This window comes from Barbus barbus, assembly GCF_936440315.1.
Source record: "Barbus barbus genome assembly, chromosome: 20".
NCBI lineage: Eukaryota > Metazoa > Chordata > Actinopteri > Cypriniformes > Cyprinidae > Barbus > Barbus barbus.
Genome location: NC_136748.1, coordinates 29,634,969 through 29,651,411, shown reverse-complemented (window position 1 = coordinate 29,651,411; position 16,443 = coordinate 29,634,969). Strand labels below are relative to the sequence as shown.

The 16,443-nt window shown below is 43.1% G+C and overlaps 1 protein-coding gene across 1 annotated transcript; it reads right to left on the bottom strand.

Annotated features, from left to right (window-relative positions):
* Window positions 1-558: 558 nt before the first annotated feature.
* LOC306886792 (zona pellucida sperm-binding protein 3-like) lies at window positions 559-2,437 on the bottom strand (the record flags this gene model as incomplete). Its single annotated transcript, XM_079444097.1, has 7 exons — window positions 559-667; window positions 728-810; window positions 895-1,012; window positions 1,139-1,316; window positions 1,381-1,484; window positions 1,571-1,689; window positions 1,901-2,437. 7 exons carry the CDS (start codon window positions 2,435-2,437, stop codon window positions 559-561), a joined length of 1,248 nt encoding a protein of 415 aa, XP_079300223.1.
* Between the last annotated feature and the right edge of the window lie 14,006 nt (window positions 2,438-16,443).

The window sequence follows — 16,443 nt, the reverse complement described above, 5'->3', positions numbered from 1 at the left end:
CAGAGCATCAGAACGACCAGACACAGTTTCATCCCTCAAGCAATCCAGCTCATTAACACTTGCCTCTAAACGTGGAACAACTCTTGCACATTTATTCACCACACATCAGACCTGTACACACATTGTCTGTTATAGTGTTTTTGCTATTTTGTACATTGCCTATGTATATTCTTTTGTTATCTGTGTCCTGTAGAGCTTCTGTCACTATAACAAATTCCTCATGTGTAAACATTCCTGGCCAATAAAGCGCATCCTGAAAAGTTATTCAAACAGTTCGCAGTAGGTCAGTCTTTAAAAGGTTATTTTCCTACCAAGAAGGAACCTTTCCTTCTGGAAAGAGAATAGGTACAGTAGGACTACCCGTTTCCTACAGCACTCTCAAATCAAAATTGGAGAAAAACACAAAACCAGAAACAGTTTTTCCACCCCATTTATTGAAAACCAGCTAAAGTCTTCGGTCGCGCTTGAACCATTACAGGACTGAGTGATGCCTTCCCTTCCCACTGAACACCTAGAGAAAGCAGACGGTTAAATGGAGCACTTGAGTGTCAAATAAGCTTAAATCAGCAGCCTACCTCCAAAAGGAGCAGCAGGAATTCCACCATCAGGACCACATGTTGAGTCACAGCAACCACAAGCCTGGTGGCTCCCATCAGCACCAAACCACCTGCAACGAGAAAAATCAGACACGGCACCTTCAACTTGTTCTTAAGCAGCATGAACATACCCATTGGCAAAGGAACAGGATTTGTGGAGAGCATCACTGGGTGCAGAAGCAAGAGTGGCCTTCAGAATACACGTTATGTAGATCTGCAAGAGACACCACAGGTAAGAGATCACAAACCCAGAGCAGACGGAAGAGTAAAGCAAATTCATACAACACTCAGTACATACAGAAGGACTGGATGGCTCCTTGAACATGAAGGCCTCCAGCTGGAACTGGATCTTGTCTTTCTGGGTTTGAGGCATGAAACGAGAGCTGGAAGTCGTGACCTTAGCATCCACAAGACACCTGATGATTAAAAAAAAAACCCTCAATGTCAACTGCAGCATCTACCTTACCCTAATTCTCAAGTGGTTACAAGGAGCAAGCTCAATCAACTGGCGATTTGGTTAGCATCTGGTGACATGAACACACCCATGATTCTCAATGAAGAAATATCTCGGAAGGGTGGTCACATCGGGTTCTTGAGTGGCCACACAGTGGTCCACAAACACACGCAGTGGGACGTGGTTGTACACCTTCACAGACGCCTCAATATTAATAATGTCACCCAGGAAATAAGTGTGTGAGGGCCTCTCATAGGACCAGTCATCTGCGAGGAGGAAGAACAGTTTAGGCACAGCCTCATTCAGAAGGTCTAAAGAAACTGCACCAACCCATCATGAGCTTCAGGGAGAACAGCAAGACTTCCTCGCCAACCTCCGTTGAAGCATAAGGGACCCAAGTTGGCCTCAAGGCATTACCGCTCACAGTATGAAACCTGCAGTTCAAGGAGGAACCAAACAAATGGTCTTCGAGTTACACCACCACAAGCAGCAAGGCCACACGTCACAAAAGGTCACTTACCTTTGGTAGTGGCATTGGACACCAACAACTGCACCATCTGCACGAGTAATCGGAGTGCCAGCGAGTGCCTCAGGTGTGTAGGTAAGAGCAAAGGTGTAGACAAGCTCATCCTCGGTCATCTGTAAGAGACTGAATGCATTACCAAGAGGATTCTCAAAAATAATTCCAAAAGGTGTCTTAGCAAGTCGCACCATAAAATCACTTGGTTCACCTGAGTGAACAGTTCCACTAAAGAACGGAACTGTCCCATGGATGTTAGAGGTTCAGGGAACCATTGATACCAAAGAACCTTTGTTTTAGTAGTGTGCAGCATAATATAGTAAGATTTACCATTAGCACACTGTTGCAGTCCTGCAGTTCATACTCAAAATAGAGCACCCTGGAGCCAGGGACCCAACCGACAACAGGACATCCTCCCAAAGTCAGACCAGATGGCTGGATCAGCTGACCATTGCTAAACAAGTCCTGCTGTACCTCCACATGAACCCGATTCTCACCGCATTGAATAGCTACACTACTGGGAGTCACAGGTTGCCTCAACTGGAAGTCCACCGCCACCTCGCTCTGCACCTCTGGAACAATGGGAAACCTCCAGTCCAAAGGCTTGACTGGACCCTGCAACACCTGCTTCTCCTGAAGACCAAGAGGCTCTTGTGCAAATCCTCTGGAGTCAAGATCCTGAAACTGAGAAGCCTTTTGCAAAGGGTTCCAGAACCCTTGAGAAGAAAGAGCAGGACCTCTGGAAACTTGATCAGATTGCGGCTTCGTGCTGCTTGGACTTTGATTGTATCTCAAACTTCCCCATGCATGCTTCAGATCAAATGCCACAATCACAACCAGCACTAACACACCATGGAAAAGACCCATCCTGACAAGCATTGAAACGATACCACAATAATGCTTGTCTTTGCCATTAAGTACAGCTTTGAATTTAGGTGGCTCCTCCCCTTTCAGCTTAATTGCTTGCCTTTGATTCTCCTCTGGACCTGTAGAGTTTATGCATTAGAAAATGAGAACGGGTTCTAAAGAGTCATTAGCCAATAGAAAGCTTGATATGGATCTGAGGGTTTCATCTACACTCATTCACAATTTTCACAAGATCACACAAATAATAGAGATTTTTCTCTTTTTAAGAGTTTTAGTTTATTATAAGAACAGCTCTGGAAAAAGTTTGCATTACATCACTTGCTCACCAATGGACAGAGGTGGGTAGTAACGAGTTACATTTACTTCGTTACATTTACTTGAGTACGTTTTTTGGGTAACTAATACTTTTATAGTATATTTTAAAATGGGTACTTTTACTCTTACTCAAGTATATTTTTAGAGAAAAAACGGTACTTTTACTTCATTACTCTCCTCTCTTTACTGTATCTTAATGCAATACCAGTTAAAAATGCTTCGGTTTATTCCAAACGAGCCGACTACTTTTCTCTGGGCAATGATGCCCATTCGCGAATGATTCATTCTTTTGAGTCGATTCTGTTTAAAGGCTTTATCAAACCAGTTGGCAAACCAGTGAATCGGTTCGTGAATCAGTTCGAATGATTCGTTCAGTTCCCTGCCGCACGCGCTGAGTCTCTGAAGCGGTTCTCACTCAGATAACAGAGTTTAAGAACATCAAGAGCGCTGAAGACGTGGCTTTGGATCTACAGTCAGTTGAAAGCAAATCTGCAAAGGCTTGTTTGCTAGAGCTATATGAAGATCTTTTATTAGATGAACACCGCGTGTGCTGTCTACTGTTCCACAGGTATAGGCCACGATACCACTATGACATTACCAGTTTGTTGTACATGTACCTTACATTAAATACAATGTATAATTTATACATTAAATAAGCTGTCACAGAGTATGAAATGAACACCCGCGGAACCCGCGTTAGCTCTGCGCAGTGGCGCGCGGCCTGTTATAGACACAATTAATATTCATATTTTTACAATATTTACGCTTGCAAAAATATAGGCTACATTTGTTTACATTTTGCAGAACAGAAGATCCGTCAATATGCATTTGTTTCGTTATGTTCAGAGCAGTCATGTGAGGCGTTTTCAGAGGTTTCAGTGTCAGAGGTTATAGGATAATACATAATTAATTTACTTTAAAATATAATTTAATTCAGTGATGCAAGTCAGAATTTTCATCAGCTGTTACTCCAGTTTTCGGAGTCATATGATCCTTCAGAAATCATTATAATATATCGATTTATTACCAGTGTTGGAAACAGTTTTGCTGCTTAATATTTTTAAGAACCTGTAACATTTTGTTCAGTAATCTTTGATGAATAGAAAGCTAAAAAGAGCAGCACTGATAATAAATCAACATGATTTCTGAAGGATTATGTGACTCTGAAGACTGGGGTAAAGGCTGATGAAAATTCTGATTTGCATCACTGAAATAAATTACATAAAAAAAATGTGTGTGTGTGTGTGTGTGTACACATACACATTACATAAATGTAATCTATATATCTAAATAAAAATAGTCTATATTCAGTACCTATATGATCCAAAGTAACTAGTAACTAACTACTTGAGTAGTTTTTTTTTTGTCCAATACTTTTTTACTCTTACTCAAGTAACTATTCAGACTATTACTTTTACTTTTACTTGAGTAAATATTTCTAGAAGTAGTTTTACTTTTAATTGAGTACAGTTTTTGGGTACTCTACCCACCTCTGGTAATTTGCATGAAAGGTACTGGGAACTGACCCACCCTCTACAGTGTGCAATACATCTCTAAACTCTTAGAATCTGTATTACCTTGTAGTTTACTACTTGTAAGAATTAGACCATTGTACCAGACTCCCTGAGACAATTCAAATGATACCAAACATGACTGTAAATACCACTTGCATTCATGTAGAACATTATATTCTACTATCGACCATTCTGAGTGAGCTGAGTGAAGGGAAGGATGGGTGAGGGGAAGGAAGGGGATGAAAAGGAACTGATGCATATGTGAGAGAGGCATTTTCCCACATTTTCTCTCAGTGGGATGTGGAGACAGATGTCTGTATGTTAATGCACTGTGTGTGTGTTGTCCATCTCAGAAGTTCAAAGTGTCTGAGGTTCTGTAATTCTTACAGTTTTCCTCCCTTTGACCACGTGGGTCAATTCCAGATGATTTCCAAAGGGGTCACTTGTTAGACACTTATTGTGGTCCTTGTGATGTAGTATTTGCAGTTGTAGATGCCTTTAGAAAGGCCTTTGTGTACATCAGTCTCAGCAGGTGCATGTAGCTTGAATACAGCAGGTAGATGAACGGGTTCAGGGTTTCACCTGTCTGGTTGAGAACAACCCGTGTGCATAGTTCATTGAATCAATCCAGTCCTTTTATTACTTGAGTTGTTCCATCATGGAGAAACCTCTGTCTCTAGTGACACCTTCCCTAGGACTTTCTTGCCTCTTTTGTTGAATCTTGTCACCTCCAATTGTGCAGATTTCTGGGCAGACTCCAACAGGTGAAGGGTTCTCGCTGGTTACACACTGTTTTGTGTGAGACACTTAAACAGCATCTTAATGGCTCAACGATTGAACAATGATGAACTTGATGTCATTGAAAATGGGAAGAAAGCTGTGAGATTTGGCACAAGAACATAAAGCAAAAAAACATAAGGTAGGTTCATGTCAACAAGTGTGAATGGTACATTGGGTCTCTGGTGTCATTTGAGGTCTCATGTCATAAGGTGGTCCCATTTTAAAACAGCCAATTCCTCACAACCACTCTGATAGGTTTTGATGGTAGTGGAATTAAAGAATGCTTGGTCTGAGTGGCATAAATAAAAAGTAGCAAAAAGTCAGTGTAATATACATGTTTATAAAGATGCTATGCATCGTTAAAACATGTGACAATAATAATAAATATTCAATCCCAATTACAAAGGTATAGACATATATATATATATATATATATATATATACCTTTTTTTCACATTTGGCTCCAAAATTCTGGAATAGCCTTCCTGATAACGTTCGGGGTTCAGACACACTCTCTCTGTTTAAATCTAGATTAAAGACACATCTCTTTAGCCAAGCATTCACATAATGCATCTTATAATCTTGTACTGCAGTTATATCTGATCAAATGTACGTTTATTATTATTCTTTAGCTTGGGTTGAGCTTGGTAGCTTGGGATTCTTTAGCTTGGGTTGAACAAATCATTTTTGCTTAGATGGAACAGCAGCTACGCTGCATATGTGAGAGAGGCTTTTTCCCACATTTTCTCTCAGTGGGATGTGGAGACAGATGTCTGTATGTTAATGCACTGTGTGTGTGTTGTCCATCTCAGAAGTTCAAAGTGTCTGAGGTTCTGTAATTCTTACAGTTTTCCTCCCTTTGACCACGTGGGTCAATTCCAGACCTGAGAAAGATGAGGACTTTAGAGGACTTCGGAGGATGCCAATGCTCAGACAACATACAGAATTACCAAATTTTGCCATAAGTCAAACATATTAAGGTTCTGCAATATATAAATATATTGTGGAAACTTAAATTCCTGTAGAGCTGCTTTGCAACGATTTGTATCGTAAAAAGCGCTATACAAATAAACTTGAATTGAATTGAAACATACACTCACCTAAAGGATTATTAGGAACACCATACTAATACTGTGTTTGACCCCCTTTCGCCTTCAGAACTGCCTTAATTCTACGTGGCATTGATTCAACAAGGTGCTGAAAGCATTCTTTAGAAATGTTGGCCCATATTGATAGGATAGCATCTTGCAGTTGATGAAGATTTGTGGGATGCACATCCAGTAATGGTTGTAAATCACAACTATTATGTGTGTCTTTCTGAGACTGCCATCATGGGATTAACTAAATTCTATGTGTGAGAATCTGTGTGGTTCTGTCAGTGTGAAGATGGACAATAGATCTTTAGTGGGGTACCACGTTTGGAATCAAAGCCATCATTGTCTTCTGTGATGTGTAGTGTTCAGACTGGACAGTCTAGATGAGGTGATGATGCGATGGTGGAAGTTTGTGTTCTGTGCTCATGTCTGGGAGATGGGTGGAGTCTAATCTATAACAATCTGTGTTGCAAAAATTTAGTTCCGGTGCTAATCCGGAAGGCCATGCAGATATTTGAGTGGTAATGTACTATTGTGAGGTGTTACTGGCCTCTTGAAGTGTCATTGCACCCATCTCCCGCAATTTCAGGTTATATTCTAACAATTCCGCTGTAATCAGGTGCCTTCCTGGTATCTCACTTTCAAGGAATTGCAGTGGTGAACCTGAAACAGAAACAAATACTGAGAGAACCACAGTTAATTATGAGTATTTTCCCCCTCCCTTTATTTATTTTTTTAGCAAATTTAGAAGATCAGGTGATGTTATGTGCAGTGGTGGAAAGAGTACTGAAAATATATACTCAAGTAAAAGTACCATTACCTTCCAAAAAATATAGTTTGAGTAGAGTAAAAGTACTTGTCCAAAAAACTACTTGAGTAAGATTAAAAGAGTAGCCTATTTAAAAGTACTCATGAGTATTGAGTAGTGAGTACTGAGCTGTGGATTCTACCCCCTCATAATAACTGCTCTACACTGCAATTTATACATTTGTGACCCTGGAGCACAAAACCAGTCTTAAGTCGCTGGGGTATATTTGTAGCAATAGCCAACAATACATTGTATGGGTCAATTTTTGATTCTTCTTTTATGCCAAAAATCATTAGGATATTAAATAAAGATCATGTTCCATGAAGATATTTTGTAAATTTCCTACTGTAAATATATCAAAACTTAATTTTTGATTAGTAATATGCATTGCTAAGAACTTCGTTTGGACAACTTTAAAGGAGATTTTCTCAATATTTTGAGATTTTTGCTCCCTCAGATTCCAGATTTTCAAATAGTTGTATCTCAGCCAAATATTGTCCTGTCCTAACAAACCATACATCAATGGAAAGATTATTTATTCAGCTTTGTATAGATGATGTATAGATCTCAGTTTTGAAAAATTGACACTTATGGTTTTGTGGTCCACGGTCACCTTTAAAAAACGTTGTACATTCTGGAATTCACATTATCTTGTTTGTCATGAAGAATATCTATAATCCAGCAGTTTTGATTGATTTTGACTGCCAACTCTTTAAAACGCATCAAAACAGCACGGAAACAGTATTCAGTTGAAGAAAAGATAAAAGTTATTCTCAGTACAATTATCCCCATTTAAATCAAAGTTTGAAAAATAGATTTAAAATCACGTGTAAAGCCACTGAGAGCATGCTGTTGTTGCACATAAAATATTAATATTTAAAATAGTGCAAATACAAACACCATTAGAAACTCATAGCTCAGCATCACACACCATGATATGGGTTAAAATGAGAGCCCATTTCTCTCCAAAACGGTGCCAGTTTTAGCGTTTTGCAATAAAGAAACAAGAAAAACTAAACTTGATAATTTATGTTACAATTTTAACAAATGCACATTGTTCTAGAAGGATGGCATCATGTACATTACATTACTCGAATTATGTCGATAAAACAATTTGTAAGGAAAAATACATTAATAAAGTATTTCTGGGGAAACTTTTTCTAAAGAAAACACAAATTCGGTGAATCAGCAGCATCCACAACTGAATGCAACAAAAAGTGTTGAACTTGAAATTTGTTTATGCGCGAGTGCACATGCTAAATGAAGGCGGATTGAATAAAATGGATTAAAAAAAAGAAATTAAAAAAGTTTATTAATGAGCTGCAGTTTTATTACATCACGCGCTGACACAGATGAAGTATTAACGCCACAGGTCATCAATAAGGTGCAGATTGGTCCTCAATTTGAGTACAATGTTGCAAATCGTTTTACAGTGTTTCCAACACACTTTTTCACAGCGCACATCACACGCTCAAACTCATCAAAAGTCAAGTGAAGTGAAGTGAAGTGACATACTGCCAAGTATGGTGACCCATACTCGGAATTTGTGCTCTGCATTTAACCCATCCAACGTGCACACACACAGCAGTGAACACACACACACCGTGAACACACACCCGGAGCAGTGGGCTCAAGTTCACAAGTTCAACAAGCAAAAACTTATCCAAGTGACTGCAGCTAAACGCGCGTGAGCGAGACGAAGCAGCGCAAATCGCGCGGCTCTTAAGTGAGTGGGAATTTACTGAACGTGGCACTTGCGGAAGTTAACGCTGTACGCAATACCCGCAACCTCACACCAAATTCCAGGTCGTGTAGATAGGCAAGCATATATACAAATCATTTAGTAAGCAGAAATCCAAAATTTACCTTAACATATTAGAGGAAGATGTGACTGCATTGATGCTTGAGGAATGCACTTCCAGCAGCCATGATAGACAGCAGTTGGTGGTTAAAGTTTTCTATGCTCAATTTGATTTGACGAAAGTCACGAGACACTCCCTATCCAATCATATTAATGGATAAAAATAAAATTAAAATAAGCATGTAATGACCACAAACGGATGAAAATAGCGGAGTAAAAGTACCGATAAATCACTTAAAATGTACTCAAGTAAAAGTCCACAATTTTTAAACTACTCAAAAAAGTACAATTACTGATAAAAACTACTTAATTACTGTAACGTGAGTATTTGTAATTCGTTACTTCACACCACTGGTTATGTGGCTGCATTTAACTGTGGAATATTAATGTTAATCAGACCTTATCTGATCAGATTAAAATTTTGGTTGGTGCTACCCAGCGAAGGGTGAATTGGTTTGCTATCGCTTGTGCCACACTATTAAAATGAAAACACAACTCCTCCCTCTTGGCACTGGGTAGCATATCAATCTGTAACAAGATCTAAGTCGTCACAAATAGAATTCAAGTGTTAATTCATTTGAATATGGAAGGGCAGGTTCAGAGCTGATGCAATGCACAATCACTGTTTTTATGTTTCAAAGGACTATTTATTTAATTTAGTCTTGCTGATCATTTTCATTGTTAAGACAATTGTGAAATCACTCTGTGGCCATACAGACAGCACATCACATGTCCCACCAGAGACAGTAATATACTGGATCACTGTTACACAACAATAAAGGACGCATATCACTTGGTTCCATGAGCAGCTTTAGGACTCTCTGATCACTGTTTGGTTCATCTTATTCCGACCTACAGGCAGAAACTTAAATCTGCAAAGCCTGTACTAATTAAACAGAGCGGGACTTACAAGCCTGTTTCTCCCTCATTGATTGGTCTGTTTTTGAAGTTGCTGCCATCGATCTGGACGAGCTCACAGAGACTGTAACATCTTATATCAGTTTCTGTGAGGATATGTGCATTCCTAACAGGACTCATCTAATCTACAACAATGACAAACCATGGTTCACTGCAAAACTCAGACAGCTCCGTCAGGCCAAAAAAAAGATGCTTACAGAAAGGGGGATGAAGTCTTGTACAAACAGGCCAAATACAGACTGGAAAAGGATATCTGTTACGGGAGTGACGAGACGTGAGACGTGCGTATCCATTTGCGAAGCTTTATTAAAAAACGTGGTCATACAGGCAGGGTCGAGAGACAGAGCAATCCGTGGAGCAAGCGTGGGTCGACGATCGGCGTACAAAATCCAGACAGGGCAAGGCAGAGAGAATAATCCAAAAACACGGTCAGGGTCAGACACGGCAAGATAAACAAGACAAGACTACGAAGGAAACGCTTTGTAAAGCAGACTGGCTAACAATACTCGGCCCTGAGCAAGAGCAAGTCCCAAACTTAAATAGTGAGTGCGTGATTGTGAAATGATAATCAAGTGTGTGTGATGTGTGAATGGTGACAGCTGTGATCTGTGCAATGGATTGTGGGAACTGTAGTCCAGTGTGCTGTGTAGTGTAAGAGTCAATGTGGTGAACGGGTGACCTCTGGTGGTGATTGTCCGGAAGAGCATGGACCAGATTCGTGACATAGCGCCGCCCCCCCCTGACTGAGGCAGAACCGGCAGACCGGAGCCCACCAGGGCGTAGCAGACGGGACCGGAGCCCACCAGGGCGGAGCAGACGGGACCGGAGCCCACCAGGGCGGAGCAGGCGAGACCGGAGCCCACCAGGGCGGAGCAGGCGAGACCGGAGCCCACCAGGGCGGAGCAGGCGAGACCAGAGCCCACCAGGGCGGAGCAGGCGAGACCAGAGCCCACCAGGGCGGAGCAGGAGACCCCCAGAGCCAGACAGCTAACCACCACCGCGGAGCAGACAGAGCCGGAGCCCACCAGTGTGGAGTAGACAGGGCAGAGGATCTCCACGGTAGAGCAGGCTGTTCAGGAAGCCATGGCAGGATCAGGGATCTGGGGAGAGCAGAGACAGACAACACAGAGAGAGTCCTCATGGTCTCAGGAGCTGGGACCGGGTAGGTCGAGAGCTCGTAAACGGTCTCCATGGCTGTGGCAGGACAGGAGGAGGATATGCAGACGGCCTCCATTGCCGTGACTGGGCATGACGAGGATTCGCAGGCAGCCTCCTTGGCCGTGACAGGACAGGGCGTCAGTTCACAGACGGCCTCCATAGCCATGACAGGGCAGGGCAAGGATTTGCAGATGGCCTCCTTAGCCATGACAGGACAGGGCGTGAGTTCACAGGCGGCCTCTTTGGCCGTGACAGGACAGGGCGTGAGTTCACAGGTGGCCTTTTTGAGGCGCTCTGGAGGAGCGGGCACTTGAGGGCGCTCTGGAGGAGCGGGCACTTGAGGGCGCTCTGGAGGAGCGGGCACTTGAGGATCGGGAACGGCACTCCTGGCCGTGACATGGCGGACAGTGAGTTCAGGAACAGCCTCCGTGGCCGTGACAGGGCAGACAGTGAGTTCATGAGCGGGCGCCACCACCTCGGGAGGTTCAGGGGCAGACTCGTGGACTGAAGAGGCCTCAGGAGCACAGTGTGCAGCCCACACAATCAGAATGGCGACCGCCATAACGGGAAGCACTGAGGTCAGGGGAACGGTCTAAGTAACAGCCTCTGGCAGTTCGGCGGAGGCGTGGTGTGATTCTGGCTGGAGCACTGAGACGTGGTGTGACTCTGGCTGGAGCACTGAGACGTGGTGTGACTCTGGCTGGAGCACTGAGACGTGGTGTGACTCTGGCTGGAGCACTGAGACGTGGTGTGACTCTGGCTGGAGCACTGAGACGTGGTGTGACTCTGGCTGGAGCACTGAGACGTGAGCGGACTCTGGCTCGGCAGGCATGACGTGAGCGGACTCTGGCTCGGCAGGCATGACGTGAGCGGACTCTGGCTCGGCAGGCATGACGTGAGCGGACTCTGGCTCGGCAGGCATGACGTGAGCGGACTCTGGCTCCTTAACACAGGCTGTGGCTTGACTTGGCTCTTTGAAGTAGGCTGGGACTCGACTTGGCTCGTGACTGGCAGAAATGATGCTACGGGGTGGTGTTGTGGCCGCTAGTTTGCGAGTGAGTGCGGTGTTGAGTTTCTCTGCGACACCCAAAGTGAATGAAGAGCCCACACACAGCAAAGCATAGTCCATAAATTGAGTGAGTGAAGCACGAGGACCCTCACGGATTAACTTCTGTTTGTGTGGCTGATTAATGCCCTCACAAAAAATATCTATTAACAGATAGTCCGGTAGATGTGAGTCATTAGCCAAAGCCAAATACTCAGCGATGTAATGCTCTAGGGATCGTGTGCCTTGCTTAAGGGTCAATAATAAGAAGGCTACATCCATACCTGACCGAAGTTCGTCAGAAAAGCTGCTGGATCCATGTTGGGCTGAGTATTCTGTTACGGGAGTGACGAGACGGGAGACGTGCGGATCCATTTGCGAAGCTTTATTAAAAGACGTGGTCATACAGGCAGGGTCGAGAGATAGAGCAATCCGTGGAGCAAGCGTGGGTCGACGATCGGCGTACAAAATCCAGACAGGGCAAGGCAGAGAGAATAATCCAAAAACACGGGCAGGGTCAGACACGGCAAGATAAACAAGACAAGACTACGAAGGAAACGCTTTGTAAAGCAGACTGGCTAACAATACTCAGCCCTGAGCAAGAGCAAGTCCCAAACTTAAATAGTGAGTGCGTGATTGTGAAATGATAATCAGGTGTGTGTGATGTGTGAATGGCGACAGCTGTGATCTGTGCAATGGATTGTGGGAACTGTAGTCCAGTGTGCTGTGTAGTGTAAGCGTCAATGTGGTGAACGGGTGACCTCTGGTGGTGATTGTCCGGAAGAGCATGGACCAGAAAGTTTTTTTTTCAGTGTGGAAAGGAATGAAGGATATCACCAGTTACAGGACACCATCCCCCAGCACTCTGGAGAATCAACAACTAGCAGATGACTTGAACACACCCGCCCTGAACACCTCTCCACACAACCATTAACACCTCCAGCAACCCCCCTCTCCCCCACACCTACAATTCAAATCAGCAAAGAAGTTGTGTGCCAGGTCTTCAGAAAGAACAAAAGAAGGAAAGCACCAGGCCCAGACGGTGTGTCACCAGCCTGTCTGAAATCCTGTGCTGACCAGCTGGCCCCCATCTTCACACAGATCTTCAACAGATCACTGGAGCTGTGTGAAGTCCCCTCATGCTTCAAACGCTCCACCATCATCCCCGTCCCAAAGAAACCCAAAATTACTGGACTTAATGATTACAGACCTGTGGCTCTAATGTCTGTAACCATTATATCATTTGAAAGACTAGTTTTGGCTTATCTGAAGGACATCACTGGTCCCTTACTGGACCCCCTGCAGTTTGCCTACAGAGCAAACAGGTCTGTAGATGATGCAGTCAGCATGGGACTGCACTTCATCCTGAAGCATCTGGACAGACCAGGGACTTATGTGAGGATCCTATTTGTATCCTACTTTTAACACCATCATCACGGAAACCCTTCAGAATAAACTAACCCAGCTCTCCGTCCCCACCTTTGTTTGTCAGTGGATCAACAGCTTCCTGACAGACAGACAGCAGTTAGTAAAGCTTGGTAAATTCACATCCGGCACTCGTACCATCAGCACTGGGGCTGCATTCTCTCCCCACTGCTCTTCTACACCAACGACTTCACCTCTAAAGACCCCTCTGTCTAGCTCCTGAAGTTTGCAAACGACACCACACTGATTGGCCTCATCGAGGACGGTGACGAGTCTGCTTATAGACAGGAGGTTAAGAAGCTGGCTGTCTGGTGCAGTCTTAACAACCTGGAGCTTAACACGCTCAAAACTGTGGAGATGATCGTGGACTTCAGGAACCCCCCTGCTCTCCCCCCACTCACCATCATGAACAGCACTGTGACTGCAGTGGAGTCATTCAGATTCCTGGGCACCACCATCTCTCAGGACCCGAAGTGGGATATTCACATAGACTCCATTGTCAGAAAGGCCCAGCAGAGGTTGTACTTTCTTTGCCAGCTGAGGAAGTTCAATCTGCCACAGGAGCTGCTGAAACAGTTCTACTTCGCCATCAATGAATCCATCCTCTGCACTTCAATAACTGTCTGTTTCAGCTCAGCTATCAAATCTGACCTCAGAAAACTACGGAGGGCAGTCCGGACTGCTGAGCGAATCATTGATACAACCCTCCCCACTCTCCAAGAACTGTACTTATCCAGAGTGAGCAAAAGGGCTGGTAAAATCACTCTGGAACCCTCACATCAAGTACATCTTTGAACTGTTACCGTCTGGTCGACGCTACAGAGCTCTGAGCACCAGAACGACCAGACACAGGAACAGTTTCTTCCCTCAGGAAATCCATCTCATGAACACACAATTATAATACATTATCCATTCACCACACTCACTTATTTTATTTTTATTTTCTCATTTCTAATTTGCACATACTTGACCTGTACATACATAGTTGTCTATATTATATATTGTGTTTTTGCTGCTTCGTATATTGCCTATTTGGATATTTGTATATTATTATTTTATTATCTGTGTCCTGTCCTGTTGCTGTCTTTCTGTTGCACTGTGGAGCTTCTGTCACTACAACAAATTGCTTGTATGTGTAAACATACTTGGCCAATAAAGCTAATTCTGATTCTGATTCAGATTTTTTTAAATCAGCTTTTGCTTTTCCCATATGCTCTGGTTTTGTGATCACTTACCCGTGGTCTCTTGCAGATCTACATGACATGTATTCTGAAGGCCACTCTTGCTTCTGCACCTAGTGATGCTCTCCGCAAATCCTGTTCCTTTGTCAATGGGTATGTTCAAGCTGCTTAAGAACACGTTGAAGGCGCAGTATCTTTAATTCATTTAAATCCTTGCAGATGGTTTGATGCTGATGGAAGCCACCAGGCTTGTGGTTGCTGTGACTCAACATGTGGTCCTGATGGTGGAATTGCTGCATCTCCCTTTGGTAAGTAGCTGCTTTAAGATTGCTTGACATTTTAAGTGCAGTACTTCGATAATTATTTTTTTCCTTTAGGCATTCAGTGGGAAGGCAAGGCCTCACTCAGTCCTGTAATGGTTCAAGAGCGACCGAAGACTTTAGCTGGTTTTCAATAAATTGTGGGAAAACCTATTGTATCTGGTTTTGTTTTTACTTCATTTTGATTACCAGTTTCCCCACCATTACAGCACACTTAGTCATACTGCACCTATTCTTTCCAAAAGGAAAGGCTTCCTTTTCTTGGTAGGGAAATTAACCTTTTAAAGACTGACCTGTGACCCCTGTTTGAATAACTTAAGTGGAATACATTGCCCATGAAGCTGTATAGGTAATTCCACAAATCCAGGGGTGTTGAACTCTGTTCCTGCCGGGCCAGAGCCTTGCAGAGTTTAGCTCCAAACCTAATTAAACACCTGATCCAGCTAATCAAGTCTAAACTACATGGTTTGTGTGTTGGAGCAGGGTTGGAACAACTCTGGAGGTTGGCCCTCCAGAAACTGAGTTTGTCACCCCTGCACTAATCTGAGTTTGTGCCAAGAGTTATGCTTTAACTAGAGGTCTGCGTTGGATTAAGTCCTGCTCCTGCGACGGCATGTCCTGCACCCACCCGCTATATTCACTTTGTTGACCTGCTGTCTGCTTGGAACGAATTTCTTCCTGACAGTTCCTGCTAAATTTCTTTTCCAGATTCTCACATTTAAGCAGGGGTGTGACGTAACGAATTACAAATATTCACGTTACAGTAAGTAGTTTTTATATTTATTAATTAATTTTTTTTTATTTTTTTTTAGTAGTTGTGTACTTTTACTTGAGTACATTTTTAAGTGATGTATCTGTACTTTTTAAGCCGCTATTTTCCTCCGTTTGTGGTCGTTACATGCTTATTTTAATTTCATTTTTATCCATTAATGTGATAGACCTAGTGATCGGTCTCGTGACTTTCGTCAAATTAAATTGTGCATAGAAAACTTTAACAGCCTACTGCTGTTTATCATGCCTGCTGGTAGTGCTTCACGCATTCAGTCGCATCTTCCTCTAAGATACATTTTGGATTTCTGCTTACTAAATGTTTTGTATGCTTGCCCATCTACACGGCATGACATTTTGGTGAGGTTTCGGGTATTGCATTCAGTGTTAACTCCCGCAAGTGCCACGTTTGGTAAATTCCCACTCACTGTGCTGCCTCGTCTCTCTCTCTCGCGTGCATTCTGCTGCAGTCACTTGGATAAATTGTTGTTGCTTTATTGAACTTGTTGACTTTTGATGAGTTTGAGCGCGTGATGCTGTGAAAGTGTTGGAAACCCTGTAAAACGATTTGAAATGTTCTCAAATTGAGGACCAATCTGCACCTTATTGATGACCCGTGGCGTTAATACACTGCATCTGTGTCAGCGAATGATGTAATAAAACTGCAGCTCATTAATAAACTTAAAAAAAAAAAATCTATTTTATAGCCTACAATCTGCCTTAATTTAGCAAGTGCACTGACGCATAAACTATTTTCAAGGTCAACACTTTTTGTTGTGGACGCAACTGATTCACCGAGATGGCTGCGGCTCAGCAAAG